Raw genomic sequence first — 23,292 nt, 5'->3', positions numbered from 1 at the left:
ACCTATAAACTGACCATTGAATAAGTGTCTTTTTCACCCACCACTCTCCTGTGTGGTGGATGTTCGTTAGCCGAATGGGTTCGATAGGACACATTCTCATTAAAATTATAATGATATAAAGTACAAGAACCTTCTTTAAAATCCCACCCGAGCAACTTTAAGAAAAATGTGAAAAGTATGCTAATCCATGAAAACACACATTATTTCTTTATGAGTCGTTATTGAAGCGTGCGTGGTTAACCGACACTCTAACGTGCGACTATAAAGTTGAAATGATGGAACAAATCAAAATTATTGTTGTTGATGGAGCATGTGTGGTTAATCGACACAACAATGTCAGATGATCAATGACCTCGAGGTTGTCATGCAAGTTTGCATTGTTATTCACATCTCATTTGTGATCCTTGACATCCCAATCACAAAAGTGAGAGCATACTCCGAGATTAAACATGTCATTCATAAGATTCAATCAATCTAAAAAGATCTAGGAGTTTCATAGATTAAAATTGGTAAAAGCCTTACCTACCTAAAATAGATTTGAATTTGATTATGACATCCCTCTTCAATATTCGAATTGTAAATATGGATCCTAGCCTTAGTATAACATTTGGGTAAAATTAAGGATTAAAATCAACTAACTTGAATTCTCTCTTTTCTCACTTTTATATATCTTATGAAGATAGATTTGGTCTTCCTCGCTCTTCTGAGATGGTCTTCCACTTTTAAGTCAAGGTGAAAAATGTCTTTCCTTCCTTAGGAAATTGTGGAACTAGACATCATCTATCTTCAACTTGTTGGATTTGGTGTCTAAGCTCATAACTATAATTAGGATGTACTTGACCCGATTGTAGCATGATCCTTTTGGGTTGCCTTTACCAGTGCAATTTGATAGGATGGACTTTTGAGAATAAGGTTATTTATGATTTATTAATATATTACAAGTATAATATATTAATATGAAATAATATTATTTAATTGATATTGATCAAGAATTAATTTGGAATTAATTTTGTGATCAAAAGAGATATATGGGGATTGATTATGTAAATCAATGATTCTTATAGTGGGCTAATGATCCATGGTTATTTAGGATGGGCTAAACCAATGTGATAGTCCATGGAGGTTTTAACCCATGGAGCCTAAGTAATATGAAAGTTCATTATAGTTTGCAAAGATGTAACCCTAGCACTATAAAAGGAACCCCTCATGGCCAAAATAGGTTACACACATACACACCATCATTCTAAGAAGTTTGATATTGATTTTGTGCTAAGTAACTTATTCTCTCAAGCCTCCTCTTAACATATATTAAATCCTTATATAAGATATAATGGGTCGAGTCCCATATGCTTTGGATATAGGGTCGATTACATATGCTATAACTTTCAGATATTCTAATTTTCAAATGCTCTTAGCATTGTGTGAAAGGATTAGAATTTCATGTGACTAAAATTGTTAAACAACTGTCAAAAATGTTTTGAGGTTTTACTAAAGATTGGTTTCATGTGAACAGTTGGAAGTATGATATTGTTGGGAAGGACCGTAGTGACACATTATGGATTGAGATGATTCTTGGTCATAATTAATGGTCATACGGAAATATGGAAATGTTTCCATTATAGGAGTTAATTATAAAGTATATATGTGAGTTGGAAACTTTAATGAAAGAGAAGTGTCCAAGGAGTGTGCCTTAAATTTGAAGCTTCATAACCATGGAATTGTTTCAAGAAACAAGTTCCAGTAGAACATTCTGTAATATAGGAGGCTCAGTCTCTGTGACTTTAGAACCTCAACATCATATAAGGTTAGTGCATGTAAAGATGAAATTCCACTACATCTTAGATAAGAACAAGAATTTGGAATTATGAAATTAACATCATTAGAGTCATGTCCAGGCGATCTGCTCACAAAGGAAAGACCATAGAGAGGCATATTACGTGGGGCGTACATAGGGAGTACGCAGGCCGTAATGGTGCAAAGCTCATTACGTGGGACGTACACTGGTGTACGCTTATCATACTAAGAAGGATTGATTGTGGGACAGAAGCCTCGTGTGCTGGGCGTATGAGGGTTTAATGAAACCCTAGTTTTTGAGATGTTGCACCCTATTTAAGCTCATTAAGTCCCTAGAGATGGCCTCTTTACCAACCTCCATACCTCCTAAACCCTAAATTTCGACCCTTAGACTCCATTGTTGTATCTTTGAGCTCTTGAGAAGAAGATGGTGCTTATTTTTCTCATTTTGAAGGGATTGAAGAAGATTGAAGGTGCATTGCTTAGTGTGAAGCTTAGAGATCCATAATCATCCTCATTTTGCAAGTCTTTTGAGGTATCAAGTTCATACCTTGTCTTCTCATTGATTAGATCTCTTCATGTCATGGTTTAATGTTTTTGGATCCTTTTTGGGCTAGTTTGATGAATAAAGTCGGTTGTGGGGTTTGTCCTTTAAGATCTAGGCCTATTATGAGTTTCTTAAGCTTAAAGGTGCAAGCTTTATGGTTCTTATGGTCTCATACATGCATTAAGTCCTTTTGAGCTTTAAGAGCTTCATTAAGCCATGCATGCACATAAAGTTGACAACTTTATGTGATTAACCACCAAAAGGATGTCAAATATGAGCTTGGGTCGTGGTCTTAATCGATTAAGAGTTTAAATGGGAAAGTTGGCCAAGTTGGTGAGTACGCGGGGTGTACAAGCATGTACAATGCATGTACAAGACCTATAAGTAGTACGCTACGCGTGCAGGCTGAGTACGCCCTACGTACTCAACAGGTTAGGTTTCTTTTGTTTTGGGCTTCAATTTTGGGCTAGGGTGGGCTTGGCTGTCTTGGGCCATGTTAGGGCATCGAAATTCAATTGTTTTGGGCTAAGAATATTTTTATACTTTGGTTTAAGGCCCATGAAATGGTTTGGGCCCAATTTGGAAAATTGGGCCATATTTGGGCCTTAGGTGTTTATTTGGATTTTGGGCCTTTGGATTGGTGCTTTGGGCCTAGGCTTTGGGCCAAGTTGGGGAAAGGGTAAAAAGATCTTTTACCCTAGTTTGGACACTTAGTGTGGGACGGGATTCGATTATTTATGGATGATTATTCTGGTGATTAATAGCGCGTGGATCTTAGCGGGGCAGCAACCATATATTCTTTCAGTGAGATTCGACAGTGTGAGGTGAGTTTCCTCACTTTGTTTAGCAGGTCCAAGGCACCAATGCTGGCCCACGGTTTTTTATGTAGAGTGCTAGATGTCTGCGTGACTCTTTCATGTGTATGTGCTTGTATGCTTACTGGGCGGGGCCTGATAGTTATTATGTATATTAGTATCTGGTTATGCGTATATGATTTGTATGTGCGTGGGGCCAGATGATTGTGCGGTATGCTATTATCTTTGTGATTTCTGCATGTATTTGTATGTTTATATGTATGCTGGGCAGGGCCCAATCTGTATACCGAGCGAGGCCCAATGACAGGGCGGGGTCCACTACGTATTTATCTATGTATGTATGGCATGTGGTATTTTAAGAGCTTACGGTTTTCAGTTTATGTTTCAGGTACTTTGGTTTTCAAATGGAAGAGCTCAGGATGATTGCAGAGCACACACCACCTCGTTCCGTGTTTTCATGATTTACTATGATAAGATGTGATGATTGATACATTTGTTCTATCTGGATTTTTATGATGATATTTCGGGAATACATGTTTATTAATATAAAAATAAAATTTTTAGGTCTTGTCATTGGGACGTTCGATATCTTTGAGTGCCTCGATGATTTGAGTTGCTTTATGAAAACCAGACGCCTGATCCGAACTAAATTGATGTGTTTGATTTTTTAGTCTAAATTGATCATAAATTGGGAAATCGGGAAACGAACAAATAAACATGAGGTTGATCGCTTAATCTATGACTTTGTTCATATGATTTCTTGTAGAACGAAGGAATAGTTGATCACTAATCTTAGATCCAACACTTTATATATGTACAAAAGAACAAGGACGCATAATGAAGGTCATAGAGAGATGAAAAATGGAGAACTCGATTGTGGAGGAAAGACATATATGGATTAGTAAGTAGAGGAAATGACGATGATGGTGGTTGTTTGGATGTAATTATTATAGTTCATAGTGGTGGGGATGGGAACCATTAAAGAAGGCATGGTTTCGAGAACCATAAATATATGAAATGGCCGATATAGTTCCATAATTATTAGAAGAGTTGATACAGTTTAGTGACACTTGTTTTATATAAAAAGGATTAATGACTTATAAGGATAGGGGATAATGGCATAAAAAGCCTTAAGTTTGGAAGAAAATGTCGGTTTTACCTTTCAATATATTTTTTGTTCGTTTATGCCGCAAACTTGCAATTTTTTTTGTCGGTTTTGCTCTTTTTACCTATAATAGCAGGTTTTCAGGTTACCATGAATTATTTTTTGCGAAAAAACCCTTAAGTTTACAGATATTTTGCAAAAAAACCTTTAACCTTATAAACATATAAAATATAAATATATATTCAAAATTTGATAAAATTAAATATTTTTTAAAAATTAAATGTCAAAAGTATATATCAAACTAATATAAGTTTTACTATACGTATATTATGAAACCAAAACCAAAATATATTTTTAGCTTTACGTACCGTAAATTTTATATTAGTTTGATTTAAACTTTTTATATTTAAATTTTAAAAAAGTTACCTAGTTTTATAAGAATTTGAATATATTCATTAATTAATACTTGAAATTTTCAAATCAAAATTAAAAAACATATGTTAGTTAATAATTAGTTATGCTAAAATAGTTAAACATATGAATAATATGACATTAATTAAATTCAAATATATTTGTTAAAAGAAAATATAAATATTTTGTATGTTTAAAAGGTTTGTATTTCAGAAATAATGGTGTATCATATTTTTTTCATGTTTAAATAAATAATAATATTATCATATTTTTTATAAAATATCATAAACATTTTAAACATATAAAATATAAATATATTTGTCTAATTTATTTTATAAATATATTTATTTTTAGAAAAAAATATATGATATGTTTTTATTTTTGAAATACAAACCTTTTAAACATATAAGATATTTTTATTTTCCTTTTAAAAAAAATTAATTGAATGTAATTAATGTTATACTATTCATATGTTTAACTATTTTAGCACAATTAATTATTAACTAACATATGTTTTTTATTTTGTTTTGAATAGTTTGAGTATTAATTAATGAATATATTCAAATTTTGATAAAACTAGGTAACTTTTTTTTAAAATTTAAATATAAGAAGTTTATATCGAACCAATATAAAATTTACCGTACGTAATGTTAAAAATATGTTTCAGTTTTTGTTTCATAATATAAGTACAAGAAAACTTGTATTAGTTTGATATAAACTTTTGATTAGGTGTACACCCGCGCAAAGCGGCGGCGACAATTATTATTGTTTCGACGAATGTTTTTTTTTAGAAAATGTTATTTGACTGTTTCAATGACTACAAATTTTTTGGCTGGTATGTTAGAAAAATTTCATGCCTAACCTTTGGAAAAACATCATCCCCAAGCTCAGATAATGTAAACCGCTTCTCCAAGTCGAGTCTTAAGAAGATGATGAAATTAATTATAAAATAAAAATCCAAAAGTGAAGCTTTTTCAGAGAATGTTTTGAAAGTTTCATCTTTGACAATTTATCTTTGACTATTTTAAATAGTAAGAATGAGGAGAGAACTCATATCCCTTTGAATGATGAGAGATTGAAAGAAAATGACAGAAAAAAAATGCATCTTTGTCCAATTACCATTAATCGAATACAGTAAGCATAGTGCATCTTGTTTTATTGTGTACTACTTAACAAATCGGTCATAGGTAAAATTTGTTATCTAGAGGAAAAAGCCACTCGAGATGGTTGGAAAACTGATTTTCATCAAGTCTGAAGAACCACCTTAAATTGGGGCACAAAATTTCTTTTCCATATATTCTTTATTTTCTACGTTGTGAATTTTATTGTGAAATATGTAGTTCGTTATAACACTTTCAACAACAAAACCAACACAGATAAAAATTCTTTAAAAAAAACATATTTATCTATTTTATGTTTTTAACTGGGATATGGAAAATACTTTATGTAATGTTATGTGGCAAAGATGATCAATGTAAGCTAATAATAAACCATACTTGGAAATGCTATAGGATTTAGTAGTTGAAACAACTTAATCTTGCACCATGCACGGTCTATATGGGATTTTCAAATTAACATTCAATCAAATACAAATTTTATAAATTAGGTGGTGAAATTTTATAGCTAAGTTGGACATCGAGGTTGTTGTGCACAAATGGTTAAATTATTTGACATTAATACAATATGAGAGCCGTAAATAGAACCAACAAAGAAGATAAAAAATTAGGGTTGGAAATAGACCATAGTTTATTACCTCTCGATCGGTGGTGAAATCACAAGCAACTCTTCTAGTCTTGACCAAAAATACCAAAACAAAGAAATCAAAACTCAAAACATGTCATTTTCTTCATTCATCATATACATAAAAAGGAACCGTAAGAACCTGAAACGAACCAAGCTATGAAAAAGTTATGTGGAATTACAGTGATAACGAAAAGTAATTTTTCTTATTAATAAAAATAGATAAACTGAAATAAGTTTCATGGGACACATAGTCTTGATATTGAGCAACCTGAAAAAAATAAGCTTTCAAAAAAAATACATAGACTTAAATGTAACAACCAAGAATAATTCTATTTTACGAAGAAAAAGAGATCAAAGCGAGAAAAAGAGATCCTTATTCTTAAGGAACTTGAACCGACCAACCTATCAAAAAGTTGGATGGATGAACGACACTTAATAGGTCCCTAATAATACTTTGAAGAAGATAATAGATAATATCCATTGCTTTAATCCCAATGTAGTTTATTAAAAATTCATTTCAAGTTTTCTATAAAATTCACTCAAAAGAAGAGAATATGTCCACCATATACAAATTTAATATATACACATCTATATAGAAATTGAAGAATACAAATACATAATTTTTCATGTCAAAACCTTAAAATATATATAGATATATGGAAAATCATGAATAAAAATAATGCTTAGTCATGATAGAAACAATTAATAGAAAATCAAGGATATAGAGACCCACCATTATATGATAACCTCACCATTTAAACCAAAAACACCCTTCGAAATCTACAAGAAACCCTTCCTATGATTTTTCGATTTCAAAGATGAATAAAGAAAAAATATAAATTAAAAGATTAAAACCGAAGCTGAAATATGTTAAAAAGAACAAATATAAATTAAAAGATTAAATCCGAAGCTGGAATATGTTAAAAGAACGTGGAATTGTGAAGTGTGGTGAATCAAGTGACAAAAATGTGAAATGATAACATATCTCAATTTTTTTTACTTTTTAGTCCACTTTTATAATTTTGACGGTTGACCTTTTAATATAATTTTATATCCATGTTAAAAAGAAACAAAATTTGATCGATGTTTCTTTTTTAAATATTTTCGTTGATTATTCTTTACCATAATTTTTGTTCATAAAAAGATGAGTGATTTGTGCATAACAAATTTATACATTAAGTTATCAAACATGTACCTCTTAAATTTCAAGAAAAGTTCAATATGCTTTATAATATAATTAAGATATATAAATTTTAAAAAACTATTTAGTTTTATCAAAATTTGAATATATATTTATATTTTATATGTTTATAATCTTAAGGGTTTTTTTTGCAAAATATTTGTAAACTTAGGGGTTTTCCGCAAAAAAAAATAAAATAAAAATAAAAAATAAAAAAATTGGTAACCTGGAATTATCCCTAAGGATAGTAAACTTAAGAGGTAAAAAAAGGCAAAACCGACAAAAAAAAAACAAGTTTGTTGCATAAACGAACAAAAAATCTGTTGAAGAGTAAAATCGACATTTTCTGTCAAACTTAAAGTTTTTTATGACATTATCCCTAAGGAGATAGTAAACTTTATATCATATTTATGACAAAATTGCAAAAATGGTCCCTGTGGTATGTATTTTTTTGGGGTTTTAGTCCAAACCTTGACTTTTTAGGATTGGAGGTCCTTTTGAGCTAGTTTACTTGTAGTTTTGGTCCCTGTCCAAACTAAAAAGACTATTATACCCGTAATGAATTTAGTTTTCATTTTTCTTTCATTTTTTAAAAATAGTTATTATTATTAATTATAAAACTGGGCCCACATCTCTCTCTTTCTCTCCCTCTCTCTCTCTAAGTTGAATCATAGAGTCACCATCGCCCCAACTTTCATCTAAATCTAACAACCCTCTTACACCTCAAAACACATACACACATAAACATACAATGAAGAACATCATTAATAATGGTAAAGAGATGGTGGCAGGCCTCATCGTCTTTCCTCGACCCAACTTGCCCTATTTTTGGGTTGTTTTCTCCGGCATAAGAATATAGGAGGTTTCAGTATTGGGTGATTTTAGGGGATGAACAAAACTACATGAAATCAAAGAAGATTACCAAATATTAATTTGCATAAGTGAGATTAACTACCTTGAAATCAAACCTACTTGGTATTGGGTTTACCTTAATTGTTGGGAAAGAAGAGGAACAAATGAAGGGCTCTGGTGGTTTCAGATGATGCGAAATGTAACGCCCGTAGATCCAGGCTAGTCAATTTAGAGACGATAGGCGTCAAAAATGACTTTTTGATGGAAGATTATTTAGAATGATTAATCTTAACCAAGTTGTAGTATATGTCACAAGGTTTACGTACATATAAAGAACGCCAAAATCCGAGTTATAACGAAGAAGTTATGACCTGTCGAAGTTTCGCGACAAAACCGACACGACACAACGTGACGTAAATAGTGAATTTACGTTAGAGCGATATTTATCCAAAACAATCTAAATGAGAATTGAAGATCTCATCGATAGTAGTCCATCGATAAAAAGACAGACGAAAACGGGGTTCAGATGAAGGAGTTATGAGTTTATAACGGAGTTTTCCTGTCCCGACCTACTAAAAATAATATATAAGTAATATAATTATAATATATTAAAAATAAAGTCAAAAATAGCCAATGGAGTCTAAACGAAAGTTGTAGAGCATAATCTCACCTTCGCGTCGATATAAAGAACGGCGAAAACGAAGTTCGTATGCGAAAGTTATGAATTTCTGAAGTTCAGGGCGCGAAACCCCAAAACTGTCAGAGACCACGACGTGGCAAGTCTCCTGACACCTCCGGGAGTCCCCCAGATGCAACTTGGGATGACGCATGCAGTGACGACCAAGCCCACGACGTGGCAAAAGGTTCCACAACATGGAAAAGGCCAGTTTTGCCCTATAAATAGATTTGAAGGGCCAACCGAGTTTGGTTGCTCATTCTCTCATCTCTCTCCCATATTACATCGATTTACGTGCAAAGAAGTACCCCCAAAGCCTCGGTATCAACCCCGAGACCCGAAGCAAGTCCCGAAGCCCGAAGATCCCGAGAAGAAAAGAGTTTCCGAGCCGAAGCTCTGCCCGCGAGAAACCCGGTGTGTGAAGTGATCCCGGTTTCACCAAAGAATACTACTTCTACAAGCCGTAGTGCTGTCCGATCATCTTCTGATCAAGTGAGTGTGTAGTTACTTTCTTCTAACACATAAATATTAAGTATTTGCCATGAAATACGTGTTATGTGTTTATATATTGTTGTTTATATGTGTGAGTGTGTGGTCACTTTCTTCTAACACATAAATATTAAGTATTTGCTATGAAATACGTGCTATGTGTATAATATAAAGTTGTTTATATGTGTGGGTGTATAGTCCCTTTCATAAACACGATTTTAATACAAGTATTGTTTGAATGTATTAAGTATATGTTTGGTGTGAGTGTGTGGTTACTTTCTTCTAACACATAAGTATTAAGTATTTGCTACGATATACATGTTATGTGTTTATATACTGTCGTTTATTTGAGATAAGCGTGGAATGGATGTTTTATATAGGTTTTAAATGAGTTAAACTGTATATGTATGTTATATCTACAAATATGTTGGGTAGAACATGGGTAGACGAATTAGTTGGTGTGTGATGATGGATGAGTTTGAGTATGAGACGAAGGATGAACCTTGGTAGCTATGGATTTAGTACTGTATAGATGAACCTTGGTAGCTATGGATTTAGTACTGTATAGATGAACCTTGGTAGCTATGGATTTAGTACCGTATAGACAAACGTTGGTAGCTATGGATTTAGTATTGTTAGATAGACGATGGTAGCTATGGATTTAGTACTGTTAGATAAATGTTGGTAGCTATGGACTTAGTACCTACACCAGTAGCTATGGATTTAGTACTGTTAGATAAACGTTGGTAGCTATGGACTTAGTACCTACACTGGTAGCTATGGATTTAGTACCCGATGAATGAACCATAGCAGCTATGAAATTAGTGCTTTACGAAGGAACCTTGGCAGCTATTGTCTTAGTGCCTAATAAAGAATCCTGACAGCTATTGTCTTAGTGCCTAATACGGAGTAAACGAATAGATAACTCTTAGGGTAAACCCTTAAGAGTAAGGAAGATAATGGGGATGGGAAATTGGGTTGATCGTTTGATAATTAATTATAATAATTATATTATTGTGGGTTGAAAACCCTATATGCTCACCAGGCTCCCAAGCCTGACCCACTCAGTTTAATTGTATCACAGGTATCGATACGAAGCTGCTTTGCACTGAGAGATTAAAAGAGATGTAAATCACTAGAGTAAATGAATGTATGTTCTGTTTATGCTTATGTGTCTGTATCGGAACATGACATCCCGAGGTTTTATTATTTAATGAAAATACATTCTCTTTGAGAAATGTTTTGATAAGTTTTTATCATATCTTGTTTTGGGAACAAATTCCGCAACCATTTTCTTTAAACGATTACTCTGATTTATAAAACAAAGCATAAACAAATCGGTCTTTTCTGGCCGTGAAATTGGGGATGTCACACGAAAAGGGTTTTCTCTGATCATCGTCATTTCCTTGCGTCACCAGGTTGATCAAGAGCGAATTCAAGATATCTACGGAGAACGATTGTCTGGAGGTCCACCCCGTGAATATCCGAGGGGATTGGCTGGCTTCTTCAATGTTACATGTACGATGGAAGATTGAGGATGAGAGAAAGACAATATTGAAAATAGGTGTGTCTGTGATCCCCCGCTAAAATCTCTCCAATTGACGATGGACTCTCACTGGAAAATTGATTCCATGAGAGACCAAGTTCCAAAAGTGATCTATGAGATCAGCAAATCTCTGGTGGGATCCTCCCTGCTGAAACGATTATCACTAAGGCGTAACTTTTTTCAGCCGGAACAGGAGTTAAAAATTAGGAACTGAACCAGAAAGCTTATTAGCATCAAGAAACGGATGGGTTAGACGTGAAAGTTTTTCGAACTCCGGTGGGATCCGACCCGTTAAATCTTTGAGTTTGCTAAGGTCATAGAAAGAGAAGGAGAGAGGGTAGCGGCCATGGATGTGTAGAGAGAGAGAGAGGCCTTATATTTTAATTCAATAAAACATTAAATTAAATAGAAAAAATATATAAAAAATATTAGGAGGGCATATTGGTCATTTCAGTTTTGCGAGGGACCAAAAGCACAACCAAAGTAGCTCAAAAAGACCATTAATCCAAAAAAATCGAGGTTTGTACTAAAACCTCAAAAAAAATACATACCACAAGAACCATTTTTGCAGTTTTGTCACTTATATTTCTTTTACACATATATCATTAAACTTATTTATATGTACATAAAATATTGATAATGGTATTTTGTGATGGTTTACATGTTCACAAAATACTATTATCATTATTGGTATAGATTATAATGATATTTTTTTGAACATATAAATAAATTTAATGATTATATATATATATATATATATATATATATATATATATATATATTAAACATACATACCGAATAAAATTCTTATAAGTTATTAACCAATTTTTTTAAAGAAAAAAATTGACTAGTGTTTGTAATTTTTTTTTAATTTAAAAACAAAGCTACAAATCTTATAACCATAAACTTCTCATCCATTCGGTACAGAAACGGAAAAACCTTAGGGGCAAAATAGTATTTTAGAGCCTTCGATCGGGGAGGTGGTATTTCATTTGAAAGCATAACGAGAAGAAAGTCGATTCAAAATCGTAAGACGAAAGAAACAATTCGTATATGAAATTTGATTTATAAATATCTATATTCGATCAAAGGAATAAATCTCCGGCGATAATCCGTCAAATTACTTCCACATCCATTGATTTCTTCCTTTATTGGCCAATTCGTGAATGGAAGCGATCAGGAAACAAGCAACGAAGCTCCGGGAACAGGTTGCCAGACAACAACAGGTACAATCAAAGAAATTCGTTGCTTTCAATTTGAATCTGATTCGGTTTTGCCCCCGAAGTCCGTTCATATCAATAATAATTCACAACTGTTTACTGTCGAGGATATTTCGATGAATCTGATAAAGTGATTACTCTTCCAGTTCATATAATTAGCTACTCGTTATATATGACAAGTAACCAACCTAACCTAATAGTGCATCTGCATAACTAGCATTAGGATGAATACTTGTTAGAAGTTTTGATGAAGTTAGCATATTTTTTTGCCTAAAAGATTTATCATATTGGATTTGGTTAATTTGGATGAAACGGTGTCGATCTCTCTTATACGCTGGTAATGTACTTTAATCCCTAACTTTGTAGCTTAACCTTGAAGTTTTGATCGAGGTAGTGAAATTTCCCTTACACATAGGGTGAAATGCGTGATTCAACAACCATGAACTTTGTGCTAAAACCTGGTGTTTACTAAGAAAGTAGACACTCTCATGCTTATAGGACCTGGGTATTTTAAAAATTATAAGTGATAAAGTTATTTGCATAAACCGAACTACAGGTGTCCAAATTCATAAAAGCTGTAGATTCAAAAAACAGTGAGCTTGATCACAAACATTGATGTAGTTCTTTTTTGTTACTTGTCTGAAAAAGGATGTGGTTCTATAAACTATAAAGTTTGTTGTGAATATATTATGGTTGGAGGTAGAGAGACAATGTTGCTAATTTTTGAAGGAGAATTGGTGAATAATAATTTATGTGGGTGATTCAAAGCTTCTGTTGAATCAATGTAATTCGTTTGAGCATATGATTGTAACTGTAAGCACAACTAAAGCACCTGCAGAATGGGCGGAACATATAGTGTGGTGTGTATTTTGCAACCAAATGACAAAAAGTGGCACATTTTGTTTGTCCTTTAGAGAATTGAAAGTTTTATGATGTAGAGTTTTTCATATCTTTATTCTTTTAGAGACCACATATGACTTGATAGAATCTTTTTTGCTTCCAAGATGAATATGATCACTTAAACACAATAAAGGCAACACTTGGGATTTAGTCATTATATAGGCTGCATTTTGAGCTAAAGTGCTGTTACATTTTGACTTAATGTGGACAAAACTTATTTATAAAAAAATGCGTACATGTTAAATGTGCATATATCTGCAATTGATTTGAGATACTTTATTTATTCTCTGTTACTCATTTGATATTATACCACCTTATCACAATACATAATTATATAATAACTGGTTTAAAATGTAGGCGGTTTTCAAGCAGTTTGGTGGTGGAGGTTATGGTGGTTCAGATAATGTTGTAACAGATGAAGCAGAACTCATGCTTCACCAGAAACTTGAAAGACTATACATATCCACACGTGCTGCTAAGGTTGCTCTCTCCACATATTGGTTAATAAATTATAAGATTTTATTCTGTAGATGAAATTAACTTGCTTTTGCATTTCAGCATTTTCAAAGAGACATTGTTCGTGGTGTTGAAGGATACATAGTTACGGGTTCCAAACAAGTTGAAATAGGCAAGTTTGTTATGCCTTTAAATTTCATGATGTAATCAAGCTTTTACATGAACTGAATCTTTTCACAGGAAGTAAATTATCAGAAGATAGCAGAAAATATGGTATTGAGAATACATGCACTAGTGGTAATACACTATCAAGAGCTGCAGTCAATTTTTCACGAGCCCGTGCACAAATGGAAAAGGAAAGAGGAAATCTACTCAAATCTTTCGGGACCCAGGTTTAAAATACATCATATAATATTTTTATATATATATATTTTTTAATTTTTTTTTTGGGGGTGTAAATAACATGTCTGTTGTTTGCAGGTTGCAGAGCCATTAAGAGCAATGGTAATGGGAGCTCCTCTTGAAGATGCTCGACATCTTGCTCAACGTTATGACAGAATGAGACAAGAGGCTGAAGCACAGGTGTTTCATTATTGTCTTGAGTAAATTACATATTTGGTCCCTGAGTATAGCTGGTTTTTGCAATTGTGGTCCTAAAAAGTTTTCTTTTGCAGTTTTGGTCCTTATTTGAGGTTCTTAACTTCTTATGATACTTCTTTATACTTGTATTAAGTAAACTGACTATTTTTGGTCCCGAAAAGTTTTCTCTTGCAGTTTTTTTTGTCCTTATTTGAGGTTCTTGTAACATTTTTGGTCCTCGAATGTGGCTGATCTTTGCAATTTCAGTCCCCAAAAGTTTTCTTTTGCAGTTTTTGTCTTTATTTGAGGTTCTTGTAACATTTTTGGTCCCCAAAAGTCCTTATCTTGTAGTTTTTGTTCTTATGACATTTTTGGTCCTTGTATTATGTAAAGTGACTATTTTGTGGTCCCTGAGTATAGCTGATAAAATTATAGTCATTTTACTTGGATGAGAGACCAAAATGGTTACAAAAACCTCAAATAAGGAACAAAACTGGAAGAACTAAACTTTTAGGAACTAAAATTTGAAAAATGAGTATAGTTCATAGTTTTTTATATTTTGAAACTAATTATTTAACTTAAAATTTGGAAAGTAGGTGATTGAAGTTTCAAAACGACAAACAAAAGTGATGGAAGGAACTGGGAATCCAGAAGTATTTGCAAGACTTGAAGCAGCCGAATCAAAATTACAAGATTTGAAGTCCAACATGTCAATATTGGGAAAGGAAGCTGCATCAGCAATGGCTGCAGTTGAAGCTCAGCAGCAAAATATGACACTACAGAGACTTATTTCCATGGTAAAACTCTTCTTCTCTGTTTATTTAATGTTTTAGGATCAATTTTATTTCATATCTTTTGATATAATTTGTTTAAAACATGTGTTTTTTTGATAGATTGAATCGGAGCGTGCTTATCATGAGAAGGTTATTCAGATTCTTGATCATCTTGAAGGAGAGGTATTCATTATGCAATAAGATTAATAATTTTCTTTTTAGTATTTTTATTTTATATTTGCCAAATGGGAAATTTGTAGATGGTATCAGAGCGCCAACGAATTGAAGCAGCTCCTACTCCAACAATGGAAACACCTCCTCCTCCATTTTCACCTCCACCTCCATCATATGAAGAAGTCAATAACAACACATCTCCCTCTCCAATGCAAAATGGTTCAAATGATGGGGGGAATTACTTTTTAGGAGAGGTATGCATTCATACATACAAACTGACTGTTTCTTGATATGTCTATTATAACTAATAAACTAACTTAATTGTCCATATCATGATGTTCTTCCTTCTAGGCAATGTTCTCGTATGATGCAGAGTCTGATGTGGAGCTCAATTTATCATCGGGTGACTATGTCGTTATCAGAAAGGTCTATACCTCTTGAATTTTCTTTATTGTTATTGTTTCCTTAAATACTATTTTGGTTACAAAACTTGTATTTGGTAAAAAAAAATGTACAGGTGTCAAACAATGGTTGGGCTGAAGGTGAATGCAAAGGGAAAGCAGGTTGGTTTCCTGTTGAATATGTAGAAAGACGAGAGCGTGTTCTTGCAAGCAAGGTTACCCAAGTCTACTAGAGTATGTACCTACCTACCTTCGTCTTAATGTATGTATTTTTGGCCTTTGTTTTTCTAGTTTATACATTTTTGCACGTATTCTTTCTTCGCTCTTATGTTTTTCATCATATACGTGTGCCTCATTTTGTATTGATACGGTTTACTTTGAATTGTGTTTTGGTTGTTGATGATCTCTTGTATGTTTTTGGTTATGAGTTTTGTCACTCTTGTTATGTTTACAAAATGAACACGTAATAGTATCATCCCTTTTATGTTCTTAGCACATGTATGGAATGTAAGTCCTTTCTACCCATTAAACAACTCAACATATCAATCACAAAGGACTATAACATAAAACTACAAACCGAAGACAAAGAGAACATTGATGCCAAACCTACATAAAGTTAGTTATAAGTTTGATTTGATTAATCTTATATCACATGACCACTTGGTATCAAAGAATTCTTACATTGTAAGGAGAAACTATTAATACACACAATTCTTACTGTATATGTGTATTAGTTTAACATATCTACTTTCCTTGTATTTCACACTTTATTAGTTGTACTTTGTTTATTAGTTCTACTCTATATCTATATATTAGGGGATGTGAATAATGAAGGGCAAGCAATTCAATTACACGATAATTGACATGGTATAAGATGTATCTCCTTCTCTCCTCTCATCACGATGAGTGACAAAGAAAACGCCAATAAGGCAAACCCCCTTCATCATGTGTATACAGTCACCAACATCCAAAACAAGGTCAGAATCCTTGATGGTACAAAAGTCACTTACTCGACATCGGTAAAACTTTTCCAACTTCATGCACGTGGTTATAAAGTTCTTGGCCACATCGATGGTACGAAACCTCTAGAGAAAACCGACCCAAAGTATGAGGCATGGGTTGAAATCGATTCGATAGTCCACCGGTGGATATACAACACTCTCTCTGAAGATCTCATGTCTAAAGTACTTGAGGAGGAATGCACATCCCTAGAAGCATGGAACCGAATCAAATCTATCTTCTTGAACAACAAAGGCTCACACGCGGCTGCTTCTAAGCATGATTTCACAAACCTAACCCTAAAATACATGCATTCTCTTGAAGCTTATTGTCAACGCCTCAAGGAACTTTCTGTTAAATTGAGTGATGTTGAAAGCCCGGTTAGCCAAAATCGACTTGTGTTGCAATTGGTACGAGGCCTACCAAGTGAACTTGAGACCACCACCTCTTACATTAATCAAACCCTTCCCTCTTGGGAGGCTGCTTGTAACATGTTGGAACTTGAACTTCATCATCAAACCACCTGGGTTACACTTACATCTCCACCTATTGTTGTTGCTATCTCTCATGATTCACCCTTACCACCTGCTCAAAACCGTCGATACAACAATTCTCGAGGCCCCCCTCACAACTCTAATAAATGTCGGCCAAATAACCTTGGGCTCGAAACACACGTGATCCATCAAACAACAACAACCAATGTCGGTCCACCTGGCAAATGCATCAGTCCAATATGCCACCTTGGGCTCCCCGGTGGATGGGGGCTACCCATATCCTAGCACATAGTTCTCGAGTTTAATGAAAGAAACGAAATAATAAAGAAAAGAAAGTCAGGAGAGAAAAGAAGAGAAAGGAAAGGAAAACAAAATTTTCTTTTGTGTTCCTGAGTTGGAGAGATGTGGAAGGAAAATTAATCATTTTGTTCTTTCTTTCCAAATCCTCCCAAATCGGAAGGAAAGTTAGGAGGGAAAGTGATCCTTCCACTTCCTTCCTTTAATGAAACTTGGTAACACCAATTTCTTTTATTTTCTTCTCATTTCCACCTATTTCCTTTCTTTTCTCTCGTTAAGTTGAACTCGGGAACAGGATGTAATAATGTCGGTTAGACCACTCCGTGGATCGCTCATTCTCGTCCACCACAGCAACAACAATTGGGACGAAATCAACAACATTAGCACAATGGAACGACAAATCAAAACCACCATGCACATCTCAATGATTACAATGCTTTGGAGACTACTGGTCTTGGTGAAGCATTTCGCGCCATGACGAGGACCCCTGTGAAGCTCAATAGTACATGGATACAACTGCTTCTTCACACATCACCGCTGACCAGGGTAAGCTCACCGACTTCTCTAAGAATATCCTCTATACCCCTCATATCATTAAAAAATTTACTATTTGTTTTGTTAATGGTAATTGGGTATCTGTTGAGTTTGACCCTTTTGGATTTCATGTGAAGGATTTTCCGAGTTGGATGCTCCTGGCTCGACACAATAGCACCAACAACCTCTATCCTCTTACCAACTCTACCAACGACTCATCCTCATTGGCACTCACAACTTCATCACCCACCGATTTTTGGCATGACAGACTCGGTCACCCGGGACTTCCAATCATGGATTTTTTTATTTTCACATTCTATTATTTCATGTAATAAGTGAAATCGCTCTTTAGTTTGCAATTCTTGTCAATTTTCAAAACATAAAAGATTGCCTTTTTATACATCTACATCCAACACTGTGTTGCCTTTTGTGACAACCCGAAATATTTGGATCAAGCAAGGTCTAAATTGTAACCCTATTACAAGGGGAACCTTGAAAACCATTAGAGTTTAAGTGCATGTTTATGGAAGTATGCACTTTGGAAGTCACATATAAGTTAACCTCTTGAAAGTAAACAAAATTTAGTGAGGTAAAGCTAGATAAATGCATTGATTAAGGATCACAAGGTTTAGACACAAGAACTTATGATTATGCCACAATCTTAAGCAATTGAACCATAAGGACAACATAATTGAGTTTGCTATTAATTAAGACCATAAACATTTCCCTAGGCCCCATCCAAGACCGTGAACTACCTTAGGATGCCTTAGCTAGGCCATGAACACCATTCTAGGGAGCTTTTGGCCGTGAACCACCTTGGTGGACCTTCATTTGGTTGTAAACACTAAAGGGAAAATTCATTTGGGGGTAAACACTTCCCTAGGAAGCATCTTGAGAGTAAACACTTCCCTAGAAAGTATCTAGACCATAAACACACTTCTAGAAGACATCTTGAGCGTAAACACCTTAAGGATGTGATGTATGATTGTGAACCTCGTCCTAGGAAGGATCCTAGGGCGTAAACACCATATAGATTCCAAAATTTGACCATGAACACAACCCTAGGCTAGATATGAAGTGTAAACCCCTCCACATGATTACCATTAGGCCGTAAACTCAAAAGAGAAAAGGAATATGGACCGTGAACCCCTTTGATGGACCATCCATGAGCGTAAACACCTAGATATTTCAAGGTGTTTACGGATTTGAGAGTTGTCTTTTGCTAATTCCCAATGCATTCACGGATCTTCACAAATTATCCAGCAAGCAAACATGATTTAGCTAGCAGTACTCCAAGCACACTTCAAATCAACTTCACTTCCCTTATTTAAAACAAGAACTCCTTTTGCTAATCCTCTCTCTTACCTCATTTCACTCTCTGGATATTTCACACTTCCTCAAAAAAATCCCTTACTCACTCCATTTAACAACTAAACTAAACTCCTCTCAAGAACAAGTGGATTCTTCCAAAAATCTTTATCATCAAGGTGGTTCTTGGAAATTTGGCGACTTATCTCAAAATCTCCTAGTATTCCTACATGTTATTTTGTTAAAATCATCTCATTTACACACAAGGTTCTATCTTAATCTCCTTAGGATAATCTAGGCTTCAAGGAGTTTATTAAGGGCATTCTAGTGCTTAGGCTCAAGATCTCTTCGCTACACTTCAAAAACCCCCACAAAACTAAACCAAGGTGAGCTTCATACCCCACACTCTTTTCAAGTTTTCATTCTTTTGGGTGGAATACAAGTCAAATCTTGTTTAAATCCTTGAATAATTGCTTGTATGTGTATGTTTAGGTGTTTATGTGTATTATTTCATGTTAATACTTCATAAACTTGAAATTTCACAAACCCCATAATGTTAAAACTAAGTTATATTTGTATAGATCTACATATTTTGTATTATAAACATGAAACTAAGCTACTAGATAAATATATGATGAGTTACACCAAAAGGGTAATTTTTGGTTAAAAATACTTTTACCACTAGAACTTGTGCAAACTTTAAGACATAATAAAATTCATGGATTTATATGAGATTTTGGTGGAACTAGTGAAAATATTTTAGTCACAACAAGAAGAGAATATTTTGTTTGTAAAAATCTCCATAAAATTTTAGGTATGTCAAAACAACCTACAAGACATGGCTATTTATCTAAAAATAAATGTTGCTAGTAAAACAACCATGTTATGCTTATACCATTTCAAGGGTTTAAACTTGGATCATTATGTCCTATTTATAACCTTTTGCAAGTTGACAAACTATTAATGATTATTTATAAATTTCAAGATAAATGATTTTATCAAGACGATTTACAAAATAGAGTTTTTATGACGGAAATAATTGTGTGTCATAAAGATACAGTCATAATTTTACACAAGGAAAACATTATTTGCATTATTTAACAAAGGGAGAAAAACTCACGTACATTCCATTAAGGCTCATGTGAGACTAGTTTTTATTTTCGTCGTACCTATCTAGGTACATTGTAAGTCCTATGTTTATAACCAGAGTCCCCTGGAGGGGGAGGGGGAGATAATTGTGTATAGATCTATACGGGGTTAACACCTCACATCTGTGTTGTTCGCTACAGCTAGACCGGCCAGTCTAAGGTGACAAATATCTGGACCGTATCTCGACGCCTGAAAAACGGCAGGGCGGGCGTTCTCGTCATATCTGTATAGTTATAACAACTCACATAGAGTAGGGTCCTAGTGACATTGGAATTACATGGAATATACACCCCATTAGTTTTTATAAAATACCAAACTATGTTTTGTATATTTTGCAAACTAATTACACAACTTCGGTCTTAGGGTTTTAAGACCACGACATCCTTTATATACAGAAAATATAGGATTTTCTGGGAACACTTATTTTCGAAAACAAATAAGGGAAAACCAAGGAACATGCACGCAACTATACACTATTTTACAAAGAGTACTCACTCTGCTAGTTTTACAAAAATCTAGAACTATGTTCATATATTTTGTAAATTTGATTTCACAACTTTGGTTTTAGGGTTTGAGAACCACAACATCTTTTACGTACAGAAAATATAGGATTTTCTGGGAACACCCTCTTTTCAGTAAAAAATAAAGGAAAACTAAAGAACATGCATGCAATTATACACGATTTGGAATGAGACTCATAAACTACTTTTTATATAATATTTTGGATATTTTATTTGAGTTTTACAACAAACTATGAACAAAGTTATTACAACGGTTTACCTACAAAAATGCTTATGAACTCACCAACTTTTTAGTTGACGTTTTTCAAAACGACTTGTATTCTCAGGGATCTAGTAGACAGGTATTCACCACGAGTGAGGCCTAGCGTCGCTGCATTATGTTATTTCTACTTGTGTTATTCGTGTTTAACTTTCGAACAATTGTTTTGTAAACAATGTAATACTCTAAATCTAAATGTATGAATGTTTGTGTTGCTATGTTTCATTTATATACAATTGTTATGATACTGTACAATGACGTCTTCCGCCCCCGGACGTTTTCGCCGTTCCGGTTCGGGGGTGTGACCCCTTTCGATATTATTCAAAGGGAAAGCAGGTTGGTTTCCTGTTGAATATGTAGAAAGACGAGAGCGTGTTCTTGCAAGCAAGGTTACCCAAGTCTACTAGAGTATGTACCTACCTACCTTCATCTTAATGTATGTATTTTTGGCCTTTGTTTTTCTAGTTTATACATTTATGCATGTATTCTTTCATCGTTCTTATGTTTTTCATCATATACGGTCAATTATGATACGTGTGACTCATTTTGTATTGATATGGTTTACTTTGAATTGTGTTTTGGTTGTGGATGATCTCTTGTATGTTTTTAGTTAAGAGTTTTGTCACTCTTTTTATGTTTACAAAATGAACACATAATAGTATCACCCCTTTTATGTTCTTACCACGTGTATGGAATGTAAGTTCTTTTTACCCATTTAACAACTCAACATATCAATCACAAAGGACTATAACATAAAACTACAAATCGAAGACAAAGACAACATTGATGCCACACCTACATAAAGTTAGTTATAAGTTTGATTTGATTAATCTTATATCACATGGCCACTTGGTATCAAAGAATTCTTACATTGTAAGGAGAAACTGTTAACACACACAATTCTTACTGTATATGTGTATTAGTTTAGCATTATATGTGTATTAGTTTAACATATCTACTTTCCTTGTATTTCACACTTTATTAGTTGTACTGTGTTTATTAGTTGTACTATGTATCTATATATTGGGGGATGTTTTGTTGATGATTTTGCGACGTAATCATCCTAAGGGGGAGATAATTGTAACGTCCGCAGATTCGGGCTAGTCAATTTAGAGATAATAAACGTTAAAAATGAATTTTTGATAGTAGATTATTTAAGATAAATAATCTTAATCGAAGTTATAGTATATGTTACAAGGATTTCGTACATATAAAGAACGTCGAAATCCAACTTATAACGAAGAAGTTATGACCCGTCGAAGTTTCGCGATTAAATCGACACGGCTCTACGTATCGTAAAAAGTAAATTTTTGATAAAATACTTTTTAGCCTTAGTAATCTAAATAAAATTCATAGTAGTCGTTAAACCGAGAGTATGTATATAGAGAACGGTCAAATCTGACTTCATAAGAAGAAGTTATGATTTTTCGAAGTTTCAGCATAGCAGTATACAACTCAAAAATCGAATTTTAGATTGATCGATTTTTTATCCAAAATTATCTAAATGAGAATTGAATATCTCATCAATAGGAGTTCAACGATAAAAAGACAATCAAAAACAAAGTTTGTATGTAGAAGTTATGAATTTTACACGGTCATTAACAGTGTAATCTTCTCAGACTGTTAAATTTAAGATTGGTCGAGAATTAGCCAATGGGGTCAAAAGGAAAGTCGTAGATCTTATTAATACCTACGCGTGGATATAAAGAACGTCAAAAATGGAGCTCGTATGCGAAAGTTATGAATTTTTTAATATCGGTTGCTTTACCTGCATCATGTGCCACGTGTCAGCACCATGCGAAGCCTTGGTGCCTACGCAAGCTCACGACGTGAGAGGCCACTGGATAGCCTATAAATAGAGCCGAAATTCACTAATTTTGTCACAACTTTCCATCCTATTCTCTCCCAAACCCCCCAAGGTCCCAAGACCTTTCTCTAACACTTCTTAGGTGTTAGTAGCGAAGCTCTGGAGCATCAAAAAGCTCCGAGAAGTAGAGATTTTGGCTTAGAAGTTTTGCACGTGCAAAGTCCGATTTCTCGCTAAACCACCTGTAAGTTGAGTTAAGCTTA

At 33.9% G+C, this 23,292-nt stretch overlaps 1 protein-coding gene across 1 annotated transcript; it reads left to right on the top strand.

Moving 5' to 3' along the window:
- Positions 1-12,090: 12,090 nt before the first annotated feature.
- On the top strand, positions 12,091-16,085 carry LOC145092399 (SH3 domain-containing protein 2-like). The gene is made up of 10 exons (XM_079030341.1): positions 12,091-12,384; positions 13,636-13,758; positions 13,837-13,906; positions 13,975-14,126; positions 14,215-14,316; positions 14,910-15,110; positions 15,207-15,269; positions 15,347-15,514; positions 15,612-15,686; positions 15,778-16,085. Exons 1-10 carry the CDS (start codon positions 12,325-12,327, stop codon positions 15,892-15,894), a joined length of 1,131 nt encoding a protein of 376 aa, XP_078886467.1. The 5' UTR covers positions 12,091-12,324; the 3' UTR covers positions 15,895-16,085.
- Positions 16,086-23,292: the final 7,207 nt, after the last annotated feature.

Source organism: Lactuca serriola, chromosome 3 (genome assembly GCF_051521515.1).
Source record: "Lactuca serriola cultivar US96UC23 chromosome 3, Lser_US96UC23_V15, whole genome shotgun sequence".
Taxonomy (NCBI): domain Eukaryota; kingdom Viridiplantae; phylum Streptophyta; class Magnoliopsida; order Asterales; family Asteraceae; genus Lactuca; species Lactuca serriola.
The sequence above is the reverse complement of the archived record's forward strand: the minus strand, read 5'-3'. Positions and strand labels throughout refer to the sequence as shown.